Source organism: Leguminivora glycinivorella, chromosome 3 (genome assembly GCF_023078275.1).
Source record: "Leguminivora glycinivorella isolate SPB_JAAS2020 chromosome 3, LegGlyc_1.1, whole genome shotgun sequence".
NCBI lineage: Eukaryota > Metazoa > Arthropoda > Insecta > Lepidoptera > Tortricidae > Leguminivora > Leguminivora glycinivorella.
In genome coordinates, this window is record NC_062973.1 from 16,737,168 (window position 1) to 16,754,803 (window position 17,636).

Here is a 17,636-nt window from a genome sequence, read left to right on the forward strand (position 1 = left end):
AATAAAGATGATGCCCGTTCCAAGTCTCAGGACATGCGTCGCCTGAGTGGGGATGGTCCCTTATCTACCTATTGTGGCTTAGGTATCATAAATGAGTTCCCAATGAGAAACAAAAACATGTATGATGTGATATTGGAAAATAGAAATGATACAAAAATGTATAGTATACCTGTGTACACAACACAAAAGGACAGCTGTAGGTATAGGTATTGTCACTAGCAATTTTTTTTAAATTAGTTATGTCACAAATTAAGTGTACATATTGTGTTGACATAGAATGTGACATTTGGCAATATATGGTCTTACTCTACAAGAAAAGGTAAAAATCATAAATTTTGTATAAAAGAACAAGTTGAGTTTGTATGGATTATGGAACCTTCAATGGGTGGGTCACACATCACACATATCAGCTTTATTCCTATCAACTGTATTTAATGTGACATTAAATTTTAAAAAACCGGCCAAGAGCGTGTCGCGCCACGCTCAGTGTAGGGTTCCGTAGTTTTCCGTATTTTTCTCAAAAACTACTGAACCTATCAAGTTCAAAACAATTTTCCTAGAAAGTCTTTATAAAGTTCTACTTTTGTGATTTTTTTTCATATTTTTTAAACATATGGTTCAAAAGTTAGAGGGGGGGGGACGCACTTTTTTTTTCCTTTAGGAGCGATTATTCCCGAAAATATGAATATTATCTAAAAACAATCTTAGTAAACCCTTAATAATTTTTAAATACCTATCCAACAATATATCACACGTTGGGGTTGGAATGAAAAAAAATATCAGCCCCCACTTTACATGTAGGGGGGGTACCCTAATAAAACATTTTTTTCCATTTTTTATTTTTGCACTTTGTTGGCGTGATTGATATACATATTGGTACCAAATTTCAGCTTTTCACGGATGGACGGACAGACAGACATGGCGAAACTATAAGGGTTCCTAGTTGACTACGGAACCCTAAAAATGGACTAAATACAGACATATGATACCTACAATACATACATATAGTTGCATGGATTGCACCTCACAAAAATATCTACATAATAATCAAGATGTAAATAATAAAAGGTGTTCAAAGGCATATTTTATCAGTTTACCAATAAAATCTAATATATTTTTTTGTACTCAGATAAGCTACATTATGTACAGTCAACCAATTGAAACCCTAGGCCACTGTAGAACTATGTCATAGCACAGAATATATAATAGGTCATAGAGACAATATAAATCAGATTGTAAGAAATCTCTTACTGCTTGTCATTTTGACATGGTTGTAGAGTGGCTAGGGTTCCAATTGGTTGACTGTACTTAAATATATTTTCATTGGGATCTGGTAAATACTATCAAAGCTAGCACAATGTTTAGCACAAAGCATTTGCACTATCATTTTGCCCTGATAAATAAGACACATATTTTTAGTTTACTGATTAAAATTTTGCATTGCCTTTTGTACATAATACAGATAGGCCAATCAAGTTTACGATAGCAATCAATAAATGAAAGAATTATTGAAATAATGCAGATAGGAGCAACACAAAGATAATAATGGTTATTTACAATACTAATGCAGAAAAGAGGTGTCCAAAATTTGTAACGCAGTTTCCCATTTGTTTTTGTTCAACCCGTTAACTGCTACAGCACTGAAACTTGAGCGATTTCTTGTGATTTGTCGACCCCTTTTGGGCAAACAGGCATGAGTTTATGTATGTATATGTAGATGTATTGTAGGGATGCCTGGCCGAAAGCAGGCGGGCTGTCTATCACCTTGTCCTGTTCGTTCAGCTCATTGTGTATGTGTTTGTGAACAATGGTATTCCAGACCTTGTGGAGGCATGTACAGAGCCAAATACTCAAGTTGATAAAATATACAATATAAAGGCAACAAGAGAATGTGCCTTTTACATGAAAACGGAGAGAAATATGAACTTGTCATTCAAGTTATCTATTCAAATTACTCTGTAACTATAACAAAGTGTAACAAGTAATAATACCTATGGTTGTATTTACCACAATGAATAACACTAGTATTGTAATTGTGTCGCTTAACTTCAAACCTGGGTAAATCCATATTGTATAAGTAATTACCTTTGCACAAAAGTGCATCACAATACCATACCCACACTAAAAAAATGCAATTGCTATATTGACTTTGGAGTACAAAACTACAAAAACATAATAAAAATTATAAATACTTATGAATTTATTTTAGTACACCAACTGTAGGTAGTGTCTACCTGTGATGAAATTGAGTAGGTAATGATAAAGATTCTTTATTAGCACAAAATCTAATAAGAATACTTAACATGGCATAATGGTCCTATTTACCGGTTTCAAAAACCTTAGTGTCTTTATGATGTTTATTCATTAACTGTAGGCAAACTAAAACATTTAGGTGAATCATATGCTATGTCACCAATATGGACAAAAGACATCCGAGTACGGCGATAATCAATATAAGATAATCAAAAATAGCGAACCCGATAAAATCAAAGAATACGAATGCCTGAAATTATCCTATAATTTTATTGATAACTATTGGAAAACGTGTAATATACCCTTTTCATAATTGTACTGGCAATACCAATATTTTTGACAGTTCTAGACTGGCTTTCTCTTCCGGCTTTGTCTCTTCCTTTTTATCTGAGCTCTGCAATGGCCGATTTTAGTTCTAGTCTAATTTTTAAATCTATTATGTGAAGTTTAATCGTGATACATCCTTAAAGGATGTAAGCAAATTGTATCGTTATTTATATGGAATAAATAAAACAATTTGTTGAGTGCTCAAAACGTTTTTATTTAATTGAATACATATCGCCTTCGCTTCATGCCGTCATCACGTTTCCACCAGGGCTCGCTTCTGCCTTTATCAGGTTATTAGCCCAGAAGATCATGCTGCGAGGCGGATTCAAGAAACCAAGAAAGGTACGCTGTTCACTTTCAAACGTCAATTAACTTTTTGAGGTTATGTCAGTCCCTCATGGCATGTAACCCAATTGCACTCAACAAATAAATTGTCACGATGTCAAACTCACAGAACGAGCATAATGGCGGGCACATTCCCGTCGAGAAGCTTGATGGCTTACAGAATTATTCAAACTGGAAGTTTGCAATGAAGATGTTACTAACCCCAGATGGTCTTTGGGGTTGTGTGGATGGAACAGACACTGACAAGACCCACGACAGCCGCGCTTTGGCCAAGATATGTTTGACGATCAAGCCGTCCCTATATCAATATGTAAGAGATGCCACGTCTGCAAAGGATGCATGGAAGAAGCTTTCCGACGCCTTTGAGTCTAAGGGCCTCTACAGGAAAGTTCTCTTATTGCGGCAACTTCACAAAATTGAATATAATGAATACGGCAATATGTCTGACTATGTTGAGGCTGTTATGCGGCTGGTTCAACAGCTTTCTGATATAGACAAGAAAATAGAGGATGAAGTGGTTGCGGAGATCCTGCTCAGCGGTTTGCCACAGGAGTTCGACAACCTAGTATCCGGCCTGGAGACCGCCTGTCTGACAAGTAAACTATCGGTGGAAGTTGTGCGAACAAGGTTGCTACAAGAAGAACACCGACGGAATGCGAGTGATCAGGAAGGTTTGAAGGCTTACCTCGGGTACAAGAAGAAGAAATCATCATCACCTATGTTTTGTCAATTTTGCAAGAAGAGCGGACATACAATTAAGCGCTGCTTCAAACGCCAGAAGGAGCTGAAGAATGGGGAAAACCACACAATGCTAGCATCGGCCATGGTTTGCAGCAGAGGCGACAGCAGCCACGATTTTGTGGTTGACAGTGGTGCCTCTCAACATATGGTTTCTGACAGGAAGCTACTGGAAGATCCTATAGGTAAAAATTCAACCATTTTAATTGCTAATGGTAGTAAATTACATAGTAATTGTACTGGTAGGGTCCCTTTTTGCTCTAATGTTAGTTTGACCAATGTCCTCCATGTGCCGGACCTTTCAAGTAATCTTTTGTCTGTAAGCCAAATCACTAATAGAGGTTACACTGTTGTTTTCGATAAGGATCATTGTAAAGTCTTTGATAATGTTAAAGTCACTGGCAATCCAATCATAATCGCTTCGAAGGATAATGGTTTGTATAAATATAAGGCTCAAGGACGACACACCTTTGAGGAGGAGTCTTCTAAGCTCTTGCACTCTAGGCAAGAGACAGCGAATGCTCACGTTGTTTCGACTGTCCCAATGGACTTAATCCATAGGAGATTAGGACACTTGTCTGAAGCAGGTATGAAGGTTCTAGGTGATGGGAAGAAATGCATGAACTTTCTTTTACAGAAACAAGATGTCATGAATGGTAGTTGCGAGCCGTGCTTGACTGGCAAGATGGTGCGTTCACCGTATCCTGCTGTCAGCACGAAGCGCACTACCCAGCCCTTGGAACTCATCCATTCAGATGTGACCGGACCTATGCAAGTCAAAACTTGGGGTGGAGCTCGTTACCTTCTGACCTTCACAGACGACCACACCCGGAAAACGTGGGGATACCTTATGAAGCATAAATCAGAGGTGAGATCTCATTTTATTAACTTTAAAAATATGATAGAAAAACAATCTGGTTTATTTATTAAAATTTTGCGCAGTGACAATGGCCTTGAGTTTACTAATTCTAAACTGGCCAATTATCTTAAAGACCATGGTATCATACACCAAACGACTGTCCCTTACAATTCTGCTCAAAATGGCATTGCAGAAAGGGCCTTTTTAACGATTTTTAATAAAGCTAGGGCTATGCTGCAGGAGTCCGGCCTGTGCAATCGCTACTGGGGAGAGGCTGTTATGACAGCCATTTATCTTAAAAATAGATCTCCTACCAGAGCGCTTGCGGGTGGAATTTCCGAGACCATGTGGACTGGTCGTCCTATTGACATCAGTCATTTACGCGTCTTTGGGTGTACTGCTTATGCATATGTACCTAGTCAAAAACGTCAAAAGCTTGATGCTAGAGCAAAAGCTCTCATCTTTGTTGGTTATGGTGAAACTTTTAAAGGATACCGTTTAATTGATCCAAATAATCCTCGTAAAATTGTGCAGTCTAGGTCTGTTATTTTTAATGAGGATAAATTTTTAGGAAAACATGACAGTTGTAAAGAGACTTGTAGAAACTATTTTTATAATTATGAAATTGATGGCCTTAATATTCATTTGCCAAATAATGAAAATAATTGTGATGCTCAGAATAATTTTAATAATGACTCTAATTTAAATCAAATTATTAATAATGAATTTAATGATGTCATTCAAAACAATATAATTGATAAATCAGCTGAGTGCTCATCCTCTTTTAAAAATGTTTCAGATGCTGAGTCACCAACGCCACCGGCGTGGTCGCCGCTGTCTGAACACTACTGCACGGGCGATGATGGTGCAAGTGACGATGGTGATGAAGATGGCGTCCCGAAGGGCGCCTTGTCTTCTCTGCCAGAGTCATCACTTGATGGTTGTGACGATGGTGATGAAGTGGGTGCTCCAACGGGTGCTGTCTCTTCTCTGCCGGAGTCTACACACAATGAGCCTACGCTATCGGTTATTTCCGACGCGTTGAGGCCACGTCCCATGCGTAGTACAAGAGGTAATGTGCCACAACATCTCAGAGACTATGATTTATCATTGATGGCGGAAGGCTATTCGCCAGAGGAGCCTACCACATATAGCGAGGCCGTTCAATCCTCTGAAAAGGAAGAATGGTTGAAGGCCATGCAGTGTGAGTATGACTCTTTAATTAAAAACAAAGTATGGATCTTGGTAGACAGACCAGCTGATGAAAATATCGTCAAGTGCAAGTGGGTGTATAAAAAGAAGCAAGACACTTCAGGTAAGCCTGCTAAATTTAAAGCGAGATTGGTTGCCCGTGGTTTCAGTCAAATTGAGGGAATTGACTACACGGACACATTTGCTCCTGTAGTAAGACATAGCACTTTGAGGATATTGTTTTCTATAGCTACACAACTGAACCTAGAGATAGACCATATTGATGTAACAACCGCATTTTTAAATGGCGATCTTAATGAAAAGATTTATATGGAACAGCCATCTGGTTTTAAGAACTGTGATAAGGTTTGTTTGCTTAAGAAAAGCTTATACGGCCTTAAGCAGGCAAGCCGAATGTGGAATATAAAAATACATGATTTTTTAGCTAGTCACAATTTTATACAGAGCCAATGTGAACCATGTATTTATTTTAAGAAAAATGATAAAGAGTATATTATAATTGCCCTTTATGTCGATGATTTTTACATTTTTCATAATAATTGCTTGAATGGTATTTTACTACTTTTACAAACCAATTTTGAAATTCGACATTTAGGGAAATTACACAATTGTCTAGGAATGAATGTTCATAGAGAGAATGGTGTTACAACCTTAGACCAAAAAGAATATGTTAAGCGTTTGCTAATTAAATATAACATGTCAGAGTCTAAATCTGTTTCTACACCGTTACCGGTCAATTGTAAACTTGAAAAATCTAACAAGACTTACTTAGATGATGAAGTCTATCAGTACAGACAATTATTAGGAAGTTTAATGTATTTATGCGTCTGTACTAGACCTGACATATCTTTTGCATGTAGCCAACTCAGTATGTTTAACACATGTTTTGATGAAAATCATTGGCGCATAGCGAAGCGAGTGCTGAGATACCTAAAAGGTACTATTGATTATGGCCTTTGTTTTACAAAGAGCAATACTTTTAACCTTACAGCATTTGCTGACGCAAGTTGGGCCAATGACCTTTCAGATCGCAAGTCCTATACTGGTTTTGTGATTAAATTAGGCAACTCCGTTATTAATTGGGAGGCTAGGAAGCAACAATGTATAAGTCTTTCTAGCTGTGAATCGGAATATGTAGCTATTGGTGACTGTTGTAAGGATATATGTTTTGTACGAAATTTCTTGTCAGAAATTTTCGATAAAACCATAGAAACCTGCATTTTTAATGATAGCCAATCAGCACAAAAGTTACTGTTAGTCAAAGAGTACTCCCATAAGCGCACAAAACATATAGACCTAAGATATCACTTTATCAAGGATCTAATCCAAAAAAGGACATTTAAATGTAAAATACTTGCGAACTGATGAAATGATAGCTGATGTATTAACAAAACCTTTGTGCACTGAAAAGCATTGTAAATTTAGAGAAGGTCTTAATGTGAAATCTTTACAAAATTAACTAAAGTTCATCTCTCTTATGTATTATGTTATTATTTTTAAATTTGAAATTCATTCCTATTGTATATAATTTTAGCCGCATGACTTAGAATATATGTACCTGTTTTATTTTTAAACTCTAAGCGTGCAGCATGTATTTTATAAGTAAGCCATATGTAGAGCCATGCTTATATAAAAATATTCACTTAGTATTGATATCACAATATGTAAAGTGTAAGGAGGAGTATTGGAAAACGTGTAATATACCCTTTTCATAATTGTACTGGCAATACCAATATTTTTGACAGTTCTAGACTGGCTTTCTCTTCCGGCTTTGTCTCTTCCTTTTTATCTGAGCTCTGCAATGGCCGATTTTAGTTCTAGTCTAATTTTTAAATCTATTATGTGAAGTTTAATCGTGATACATCCTTAAAGGATGTAAGCAAATTGTATCGTTATTTATATGGAATAAATAAAACAATTTGTTGAGTGCTCAAAACGTTTTTATTTAATTGAATACATATCGCCTTCGCTTCATGCCGTCATCACGTTTCCACCAGGGCTCGCTTCTGCCTTTATCAATAACGCAATGAAACATTGCGAAAAATATAAAAGTCGTCATATTTATGATCCGATGCGACGTTTTCTGCGTTTTAGAAAACGTTAACAGTGTGAAAAGATTTCAGTGACTCGGCAATCAATGATAAGAACTCCATCAAAATCTAACAAAGGTAAAAAGTAACTTAGTTTGCAAACTTTTGTAACTTACCAAGTATTTGTTACGTATTAATATACCACTTTTCACAGAACAGGAACGAGTTAAGATTGAATATCCATTTGTACTATTTCACAATCACAGCACTATCACAAGTTTTAGCAGCCGACCGACCGCACGTATCCAACAAAAAATTGTTGACACAACGAATGGTCAACTCAGCGGTGTACGCGGCGCGCTGACTATCCGTTCGGAAACGTTTTCTCCCACTTCCACGGTCCCCTCCTCGTGACAGTTTGGAAGTGACAGTTCGCAGCTAACTTCTGATTGGACGATTGGAAAATAGTGATGAGCATCGTCACAGTGTTATCGAGAGAATGGATTATAGAATAGATTTCTATTGAACCTTGTTTTTAATTCCTAATAAATAATAACAAACAAAAGTTAAGATATTGTACTGTCAGGGAGCTACGGCCTACGAATTCTCCATAAAAAGAAATTGTATAATTTAATTGTATTGTAATAAATAGCAAGCCGCCCCGGGTTTACATATGCAGCAAAGCATAAAATATAGACAAATGGCATTGGACACTTTTTGTTTTACTTGTGAAAGGAAGACAATTTTACTACACACTTTGTTTTTAAATCTAAAGCGATATTTAGGCAACGTTTTCAATTAAAGTTCTTACTCAGTGCGTTTATCACATATAATATCGCCAATTTCACCAAATTCACACAAAATCTTAACAAATTATATGCATAATAGGTATTGTCGTTGTATTCGTTTGTCGCCGCAGATTTCAATATACGTGCTAAATAATAACTTACTCCACGACCCCCATTGACTGAAAGTATATGTGCAGAATACTCATACTTTTATCATCAGCTCTAATAGGAACCACATTGTAGATTGCTACATATACGACTGAACGTGTGTATAAAACAATTCGTCATAATGTATAAATTATTTTGGTACATTTTCGATATCGATATTTCCCATTTCCAGTTGTAGGTACAACCCTAAGATTTATTTCGTTCAGAAATCGGTAAGTTACTACTAACTCAGAACAAAAACTTTTTTCAATAAAACCAGTGCATTTTTATGTAAAGCTCACAGACCTCAGACCCTCAGACCTCACAGTGTATTTTATGTTTGACTGTTAGAATTTTGAAAATTTTATAAATAGTGAAGATATAGTGTAGTAATAAAGTCTTTCACAAAATTAATATAAAACATGTAAGTAGGTATGTCAGGTATTTCACAGAAATATTTATGAAAGTGGAGTTATTTATCGTGTGCCCTTGGTTTTTATTGTATTTCAATGAATTAAGGTTAGTTTAGTAGCATGTTATCAGCTGGTGGGTGTAGGTGTAGGTATAATTTCAGCCCAGCATGTTTATTAAAGATTAGACATTTTTAAACGCTTGCTACTCCTGCTAGAATATAAATTGTAGTATTGTATTATAGCTATTATATGTTTCCAGGCGTTATCTGAATTGCTTATCGTATCCAGGACACTATTTTATAATCGCCAGTCATCTCACCGCTCACAGGTGATTAGCTGATTAGGTATACCTACATAACATCCTCTCACACCAAATGGAGGGCACACTTATTTAGTAAAGGTCGACCATTTTAAATAATAGAGGCGCGATGGGCTCATCGTCAGTCAATCGCCAGTATAAAATTGTAATTCCGCGCCTTTACTACTGACAATGTGGGAGTGCCTGATTATATGCAAATTTGTAGGTATAATGTCTGGCCGGTCTGGCTCAGTCGGTAGTGACCCTGCTGCCTGCTGAGCCGCGGTCCTGGGTTCGAATCCCGGTAAGGACATTTATTTGTGTGATGAGCACAGATATTTGTTCCTGAGTCATGGATGTTTTCTATGTATTTATTAAGTATGTATTTATCTATTTAAGTATGTATATCGTCGCTTTGCACCCATAGTTTAAGCTTTGCTTAGTCTGGGGCTAAGTTGATCTGTGTAAGGTGTCCCCCAATATTTATATTTAATGTACCTATTTTATATTTACTTCAAAAACGATGACAACGTTGCATTTTATCCACAAGAGTAATCATGTGCTTGGTCGCCTCGGGTATCACTATTTACCACTCGCTATGTTCGCGTCATTGGAATCGTTTGCTTGCTCGGGTATCCTGGACCACTACAGATATTTGATGTTTAGTACATACTAAAATTTAGTACCTATTTGATACTATTTGGTACCTGAGTACATATATTTGGTACCTCCACTGATATCGAAAAATCGAGCGAATAAAGTGGCCAGACATTCTGACGTCAGGATGTCTGGACCATTTTTGGTTTACATAGTTCTAGACAACACTACTAATTGATATCTTAGTCAATATTTACTACCTATTTGGTACCTGTCAATATATTTTTTTCAAATTTTTATGGCGTACCAGAAAAAAGTTATGACGGAATTTAAAGTTGTGAGCCCGGTCGTGCCGTTGAAGTATGTAGCGCCTGTCAAAAGTATAGAGGCAAATCCGCCTGCCCTCCTGCGCGCGTCAACTTAAATAGGAATTTAGTTTTAGGCACTCGCACATCATCTCTACTACTGACTAGTGGCATTAATATAGTCGAAATATAAAAGTAATTAGTGTAATTACACTAGTTTTCCATTTTCCTCCTGAGAGACCTAAACACGTGACAACAGTTGGGCAAATTCTAGGGGGGAAATAGCATAAACTGTTATAATTAACAGCGTCATTGGTAATATTGGTATATAGGATGTATTTTGATGATGTGGACCAGTCTATGGTCCACGAGCTCCGTTATAGGGGTTTATCATATAAATAAACCACTGCTTTCGGTAACATTTGTTTTTTGCATCGATTAGTGTCAATTATGAATTAAGAATAAATACAAACATCAAATCAATCATCTACTATCAGTACCTACAACCACAATGCCGCCAAATCTGCCATACAGCTCTACAGCTGCTGAACAGTCGCAAAAATGACCGGCTGTCAGGGGTAAACTGATTTACAAATTTCTCCGCCAGGAGATGTCTCTCAGGGACACATGACATGACATTAGACGTTATTGAGACTGTAGGAGATTCTCTCAGGAGGAAAATGGAAAACTAGTGTAATTACACTAATTACTTTTATATTTCGACTATATTAATGCCACTAGTCAGTAGAGATGATGTGCGAGTGCCTAAAAATAAATTCCTATTTAAGTTGACCCGCAGGAGGGCAGGCGGATTTGCCTCTATTCTTTTGACAGGCGCTACATACTTCAACGCCACGGCTGGGCTCACAACTTTAAATTCCATCATAACTTTTTTCTGGTACGCCAAAAAAATTTGAAAAAAATATATTGACAGGTACCAAATAGGTAGTAAATATTGACTAAGATATCAATTAGTAGTGTTGTCTAGAACTATGTAAACCAAAAATGGTCCAGACATCCTGACGTCAGAATGTCTGGCCACTTTATTCGCTCGATTTTTCGATATCAGTGGAGGTACCAAATATATGTACTCAGGTACCAAATAGTATCAAATAGGTACAAATTTTAGTATGTACTAAACATCAAATATCTGTAGTGGTCCAGGGGTCCTGACACTCCTGACGCTCACCAATATTGGCCCGTGCAATTAAACATTAACATTAACAACTTTGCGCCCTTGTAAAACAAATAGGTAGCTATAGCTAATTATACTTCCCTTTTCATAATTTACCTAAACTTGCTGTGCTGCTGTGCCCGTTTTTTTATTTATGGGGGGGGGGGATAGGCGTCCATGAGCTACGGAGACTACTTACCATCAGGTGGGCCATATGCTTGTTTACCATCGCGGTAATAAAATAATGAATAGCCATAGTATCCCTAATTAACAGAATTAACTATAGTTTTTCTGACGTAATTTGAAGATTCCTCTGCTTCTGCGTACATTGACCTTGTCCACAAGCACAAGCGGGAGATATTGACCCTTGGCCCCAGTATCAAGTCGTCAATCCCTAATTTGCAAGACAGAATTCATCTCATAAAAGATCGCGAATAGTTTTGTACAGAGCTTCTGAACAATCAAAGTTAATCTGGTCTGGTAATATCCCTTTTATAAATTTCATTGAAGGAGTGAAAATATCTGATTATTGGATAGCGAGCTAAAAAACCGTAGAGATGACAAAACAGACAAGGTATGTGCCGCATTAACTTTTCTATTCCCATCCCATAGTCGAAAATAACGCTTCCTACAATCCTTGACAACAGCTTCAAATTTAAACGTTTCCAATTATCCAACATTTATAACTGACGCCAAGGTTGTGTCACCATGCTTCTCAAACGCGATGTAAACAAAACTGTAGCATCGGCCCGAGGTGTCGGGAAACAGGGAAAAACTATAGTACCACCTTCAAGACCATCACCTGTCTCTAGCGTTTTAATAGGGAGAGAAACAGACAGGAAGATATTTCAGAGAATTTCAAATATCCAACGTAGAATGAGCTACGTGTCGATAGCCATGACTTGGGCGGCAGGATTGGTATGGATGGTGGTAAGGTTGGAGCGGTGCTTTCGAGGATAGCGGGAGCTGAAGCGATTTGAGTAGTTTTTTTGACTTGAGTTTGTTGAGTATTTCTTGAGGGACCTTTTAAGATTTAACGACTAATTTATTTAATGTAAATGGACAAGCATGACTGTATGTGATTAAGTCAACGATGTATAAAATTATGTTTAGTTTTTGAATGTAGAATTTATACAATTATCAGTAATTGAATGTATTGGTTTGGATAAGAGCACGATAAGAGGTAGCGTTTCCGCTGCGCATAGGGCGAGACGTGGGGCGGGCGCACGCCGCTATATCGGGGCGCATGCGCAGCTTGGGCGGGCGGCGCAGACGCACGCCGGGCGCGCTCTCAGTACGCGCGCGCCCTCGCCATGGCTCGCTGGCTAAAGGCCCTGGCGGCCGTGTTCCTCCTCGCCGCCGCCGCGACCGCCGCGCGCAAGTCGCCCCCGAAAGCCGAACCCCAGATCGAGGAGGTTACCGCCAAACAGTTGGATCGAGTGCTGGAAGATAAGGACTTCGTCGCGGTGTACTGGTGTAAGTGCGGCGAGCGGCCGGCGCGCGTCTCCATTAATTTCGTGCTTTCGAAAGCCGCTGGCCTGGAGCCAGCACGGGGGCGGCCGCCGTGTCGAAACGTCTGCGACGGCGCCCGTCCAAATGGGTTATAGCCGAGTTAATGATCTTCGGGAGACGGCCGAGCCGCCCGCCTCGACTCACCGGAGCTTTCGGCTGTGCGCATGATATTTTCGAAGCGAGCGGCTCGGTGCGAGATTCTCTCGTTATGCAACCGAATAGCGGAGACAATAAAACTTGACCCGACCACTGCGGCCGTCGGCGTGGCCTAAAATGGCGCCGAGTCTCGTTTTCCACCGTTCCATCGATGCTGGCTCCAAGGTCACTGGCGCCTACGCTCCGGGCCCGACTAAAACTAACTAGTGTGGTGTGCCGTGCGTGCCGCTGAAATAGACTACTTTCATTACGTGCTCTCAGGCATTCCACTTATTTTTGCCCGTCACCAGCTGCCGTGGTGGCAATTTAATCTGTTCGTTGACTCGTACATCTTCCTGCTCGAGAAAGTGCGATCTGTGAGTGCGGATTTAGCTCGGACGCTATGTCAAATGTAAATGTTACTCCCGATATATGTGTCGTCACCCGTCTGTCAAATGCGGCTCCTCTCACTCATTTGAAGGATGCAGTGGCCGGCTAGACGCAAAAAGTGCAATAAATCACTGTCGGAGCCCAGCCGATGCAAGTTTGTCTCTTGGCTGAGACGCAGTCGCTCTGAACTAACTGCGATCGTTCTTATAAGCTCTGCAATCCCTTGATTTAACTCGGACTTGTTGTGAAAGGCATTTTGAAGTGTCCATTTAGTATATTGCTCCAGATGACATGGCTGGTGACGTCAACAAAAACATAAACAAAACATTAGAGGGCAGTCATCTCTCATCCTATTTTAATATATCATGTCGATAACGTAAAGTTCGTTTATTTAAAATGGTATTTGTTGTCTAGCTAGCCTGCTCACCTCGCATCTGTTTCCTGAAATCAATTTAACATTCCAAAGTATTCAAATAACCTACAGACATCTGGCCAATAATCACGCGCGTTGGAAGCCCTTGCTAGAGTTTCAGTAATAAAATGTGTTGTTACAAAAATAGGCGCAGGTTGCCTAGTGTGTTTTACAGAAAAGACAATTAAGAAAATGTTCTGTACAACTGTTTCCTTTGGAAATCATCCAAAATCACGAAATTATATCAATTTAGTTACTGGATTAATGAAAATACGGCGGCATTTCGTGAAGCAACAGATGTTTATAGTGTGTTTTTTATTACAATTCTATTGTAATAAGTATTCAGACATTTCAGACATTATTACAAATAGGTAAAATTTAACTGTACCCATTTTATTCGTAATATACTTAGTCAACATGACTTACATGACTATACGAATCCTAATTCACATGGGTATACTACCTACTGTATACATAACCTAAGCATTAAATTTTAATCATTATTATGTATTACCTAATCAAACATTATGACATACGTATAACATACATATAATCACGCCTGTATCCCATAAAGGGGTAGGCAGAGCTCATGGACTACTAAGTTTCAGTGCCACTCTTGACAAAAACATTATGAAAACAAGAAAATTACAAGTTTCAGTCCAAGTTTTATGGCCTTCGACTTTGAACACTTGTTTAATTTAGATTTAGATATTTAGGTTATTTAGTAGGTACCTAACGTAATACAGTAACAATTGATAGTATTGTGTAATTATGTTCTGTACCTACCTAAATTTTTAAGGCATGAGAAATTAACAGATTACTCTTAAAAAATAAAGTAGCCTCGAAAAGTAAGCGGATATTCAGTTTTCACGTGTTATTATCATAACAGACTTAATTTTATCTGGATGTACATCAACACCAGCTTGCATTTTCTTGTAGGCGGTAATGTAGCATCTGTGTGCACAAAATGTCGGTGGTTGATTGTTTTATAATTACCTCGCTTGATGTTTTATACTACCTACGTACATATTATACTGGCATCTGTTGGCTCGTTGGATGCCCAGGAACGGGATAAAGTGGCAAATATCAAGGGAGGCCTATGCTCAGCAGTGGGTGATTAGCGGCTGAACGCTGAAATGATGATGATGACCACATCTTGCCCTAAAATGCCAACTAAAATTTTATGAAACGAGCCGAAAGGCGAGACGCACATCCTGATCCACTCGCTACGCTCGCGGTTCAATATTGGAATGGAATCTTTCGCTTGCTCGGGTAACAATATTGGCACGTGTGGTTAAATAACAAATTTGCCCCCTGTAATTTGTAAAACACATATAACCATGCATTACGAGCCCCAATGCAAATGATATCGTCTAGTCACACTTCAACGTGCGATATTTATTTCCGAAACTGGTATTTAAACCCAGATTGACTTTGATGATAAATGGAATACACGACACACTAAGCCATTAAAACTAGTTTAATCTTGCGCCGTACAAAATGCCCTAATGTTATATGTTTTAATATAATCATATCATAAAAATAACATATCTAAAGCAAAAAAATACGCCTAGTTCATATTTGAGGCATAATAGGTCGTCTATTTTAAATAAAAATAGTTTAGTAAGATTAATATTATACAATAATATTTTAAATTGAATTAATAATATTATAAGTCGTCTGATATGATATACGGCTACATAAAAAGGTAAATTCTGTAAAAAATATAATAATTCTACAACATTTTTATACCAAAATAGCAAGAGGTAAGTCGGTGCCTGAATCAGTGAGGAAAATTATAATTTCCAGTAACAATAGCGGCAAATCTACGTTCCAAAATATCCAAAGACCTTTTTTTGCCAAGATCTACGGCGCATACAATCATCCAGCATCAACTAAAACACGGAACCGTCTCCTGTTTAAATAAATCTGGCCGTCGAAGAATAACTGCCAAAGAGAAAACAGGACTTTGAGGAGCATCATCAGGAAAAATCGTCATGCAAGAGCAGGAGAACTTACCTAACTATGGCATGACACGATCAAAATAAACATTTCAGTCGATACCTGAAAGACAGTAATGAAAATAATGGGCTTCGGTTTTCACACCGCTAAACAGAAACCATTACTTACTCAAAAGCAGAAAACTAACAGGTTGAAATTTGCACAAAAGTACAGAAACTGGACTGCCGATCAGTGGCGAAAAATAATATGGAGCGACAAATCCAAATTTGAGGTCATAGTTGGCGATGAACGAAGTAAAGTCATTCAAGATAAAGGAGATGCATTTCACAAAGACTGTCTTGAACGCAAGGTGTAGTTTCCAGCATCTTTAAATGATTTGGGGCTGTATGTCGGCACAGGGTGTGGGATGTCTGCAATTTATAGATGGAACCGTCAATGCAGAGAAATACAAAAGCATCTTGGAATAGAGTTCACTACCGTCTATAAGAAAGTTCAAGTATATAAATGGATTTACTTTTCAACGAGATGGTGCCTTATGTCATACTGGCAAGACAACGATGGAGTGGCTGAAACAAAAACAAATTCCTACCATATCATGGCCATCCAGCAGTCCAGACTTGTCTCCCATAAAAACTTTGTAGTGGTAAATGAAGAAAAAGTTGCGAAAAGATCCTTCTAAATCCAAAGCTGATTTTAAGGAGAAACTTGTGGGTGTCTGGAATGGAATAACCCCTGAGGAGTATAGACAGTTGGTAGATACAATGCCGCTCAGAATTAAGGCCGTTTTAGATGCAAAAGGTGACGCCACCAAGTGGTAGTTGTTCTTTTCTGCATCGGCTACGCTGAAGACGAACATTTTTGCGAGTGTTACATTTGGTGAAATTATGTTTTTTTGTTTACTAGTGAGGAAAATTGTTAATTAATGTTTTGAATAAATAAAATATGCATTATAAGCTCTCTTGTTTTTATGTTACATGTTCTACTAATCATCTAATTCATCCTGAATTTTGAGGTCGAAGTTAGGACATAATATTTTTTTCATACTAGACGATATCATTTGCATTGGGGCTCGTATCATGCTTAGGTACAAAGAGGCTGCAGTGTGTTTGGTCGGCAACGCGTATCTAATACCTCCCTGTGGTGTTCCAACTCGAGTAGTCCAAGGGCTAGGTGATTGCTTAAAATCATGCGGGCCGTCGTATGCCTGTTTTAACTATACTACTAATGACACCGAAATGACCGAATTAAAACGAGTAAAAAAATCCGTGAAATGCGGTGAGTAGCGACAAAAAAGATATTCGGCTAAGGCGAGGTCAATAAAATTTGCGGAGTGTGATGTGAGTTAATAGCAAACTTAATAAGCGTACAAAAGTTTTACACACCTAAGTTAAATAACCCCGTTTTCACCACTGAGTGACTCGCTGACGATCATCTAAACTTGTACCTGTAATCCTAGAAAGCTGAAAGTAATAAAAAGTACAAATAATAATAATATATTTTTTAATTTATTTACTCAAAAAAGGTTACACAGTATTATTGTAATTATAGTATTTTCGCCAAACTGTATGACAGTTTGTTGGCGAATGCAAGCACGCACTATTATTTCCTTATCGTCTACTGTGTAAGGTATTAAGCCAATATACTTCCAATTCCAGCAATGGGAAGTATATGGGCCAGGCACACAGGCACACAGGTCTCCTCTCATGTACTAGGGAGCTCCGACGTCCCCATGCTAGCCC

General features: G+C 38.2%; 2 protein-coding genes across 3 annotated transcripts in view; one reads left to right on the forward strand and one right to left on the reverse strand.

Moving 5' to 3' along the window:
- The window catches only part of LOC125242522 (myosin heavy chain 95F), a 72,875-nt gene extending 64,736 nt beyond the window's left edge, over positions 1 to 8,139 (reverse strand). For both annotated transcript variants that reach the window (XM_048151271.1, XM_048151270.1), the window contains exon 1: positions 7,941 to 8,139. The gene's annotated coding sequence lies outside the window, so the exon portion shown is untranslated. The remainder of the gene's footprint in view (positions 1 to 7,940) is intronic.
- A 4,621-nt stretch (positions 8,140 to 12,760) lies between these two features.
- Positions 12,761 to 17,636, forward strand: part of LOC125224814 — a 55,771-nt gene continuing 50,895 nt past the window's right edge. Inside the window, exon 1 of the mRNA XM_048128282.1 lies at positions 12,761 to 12,962. Within this exon, the coding sequence (XP_047984239.1) occupies positions 12,800 to 12,962 (163 nt within the window). The 5' untranslated portion in view covers positions 12,761 to 12,799. The remainder of the gene's footprint in view (positions 12,963 to 17,636) is intronic.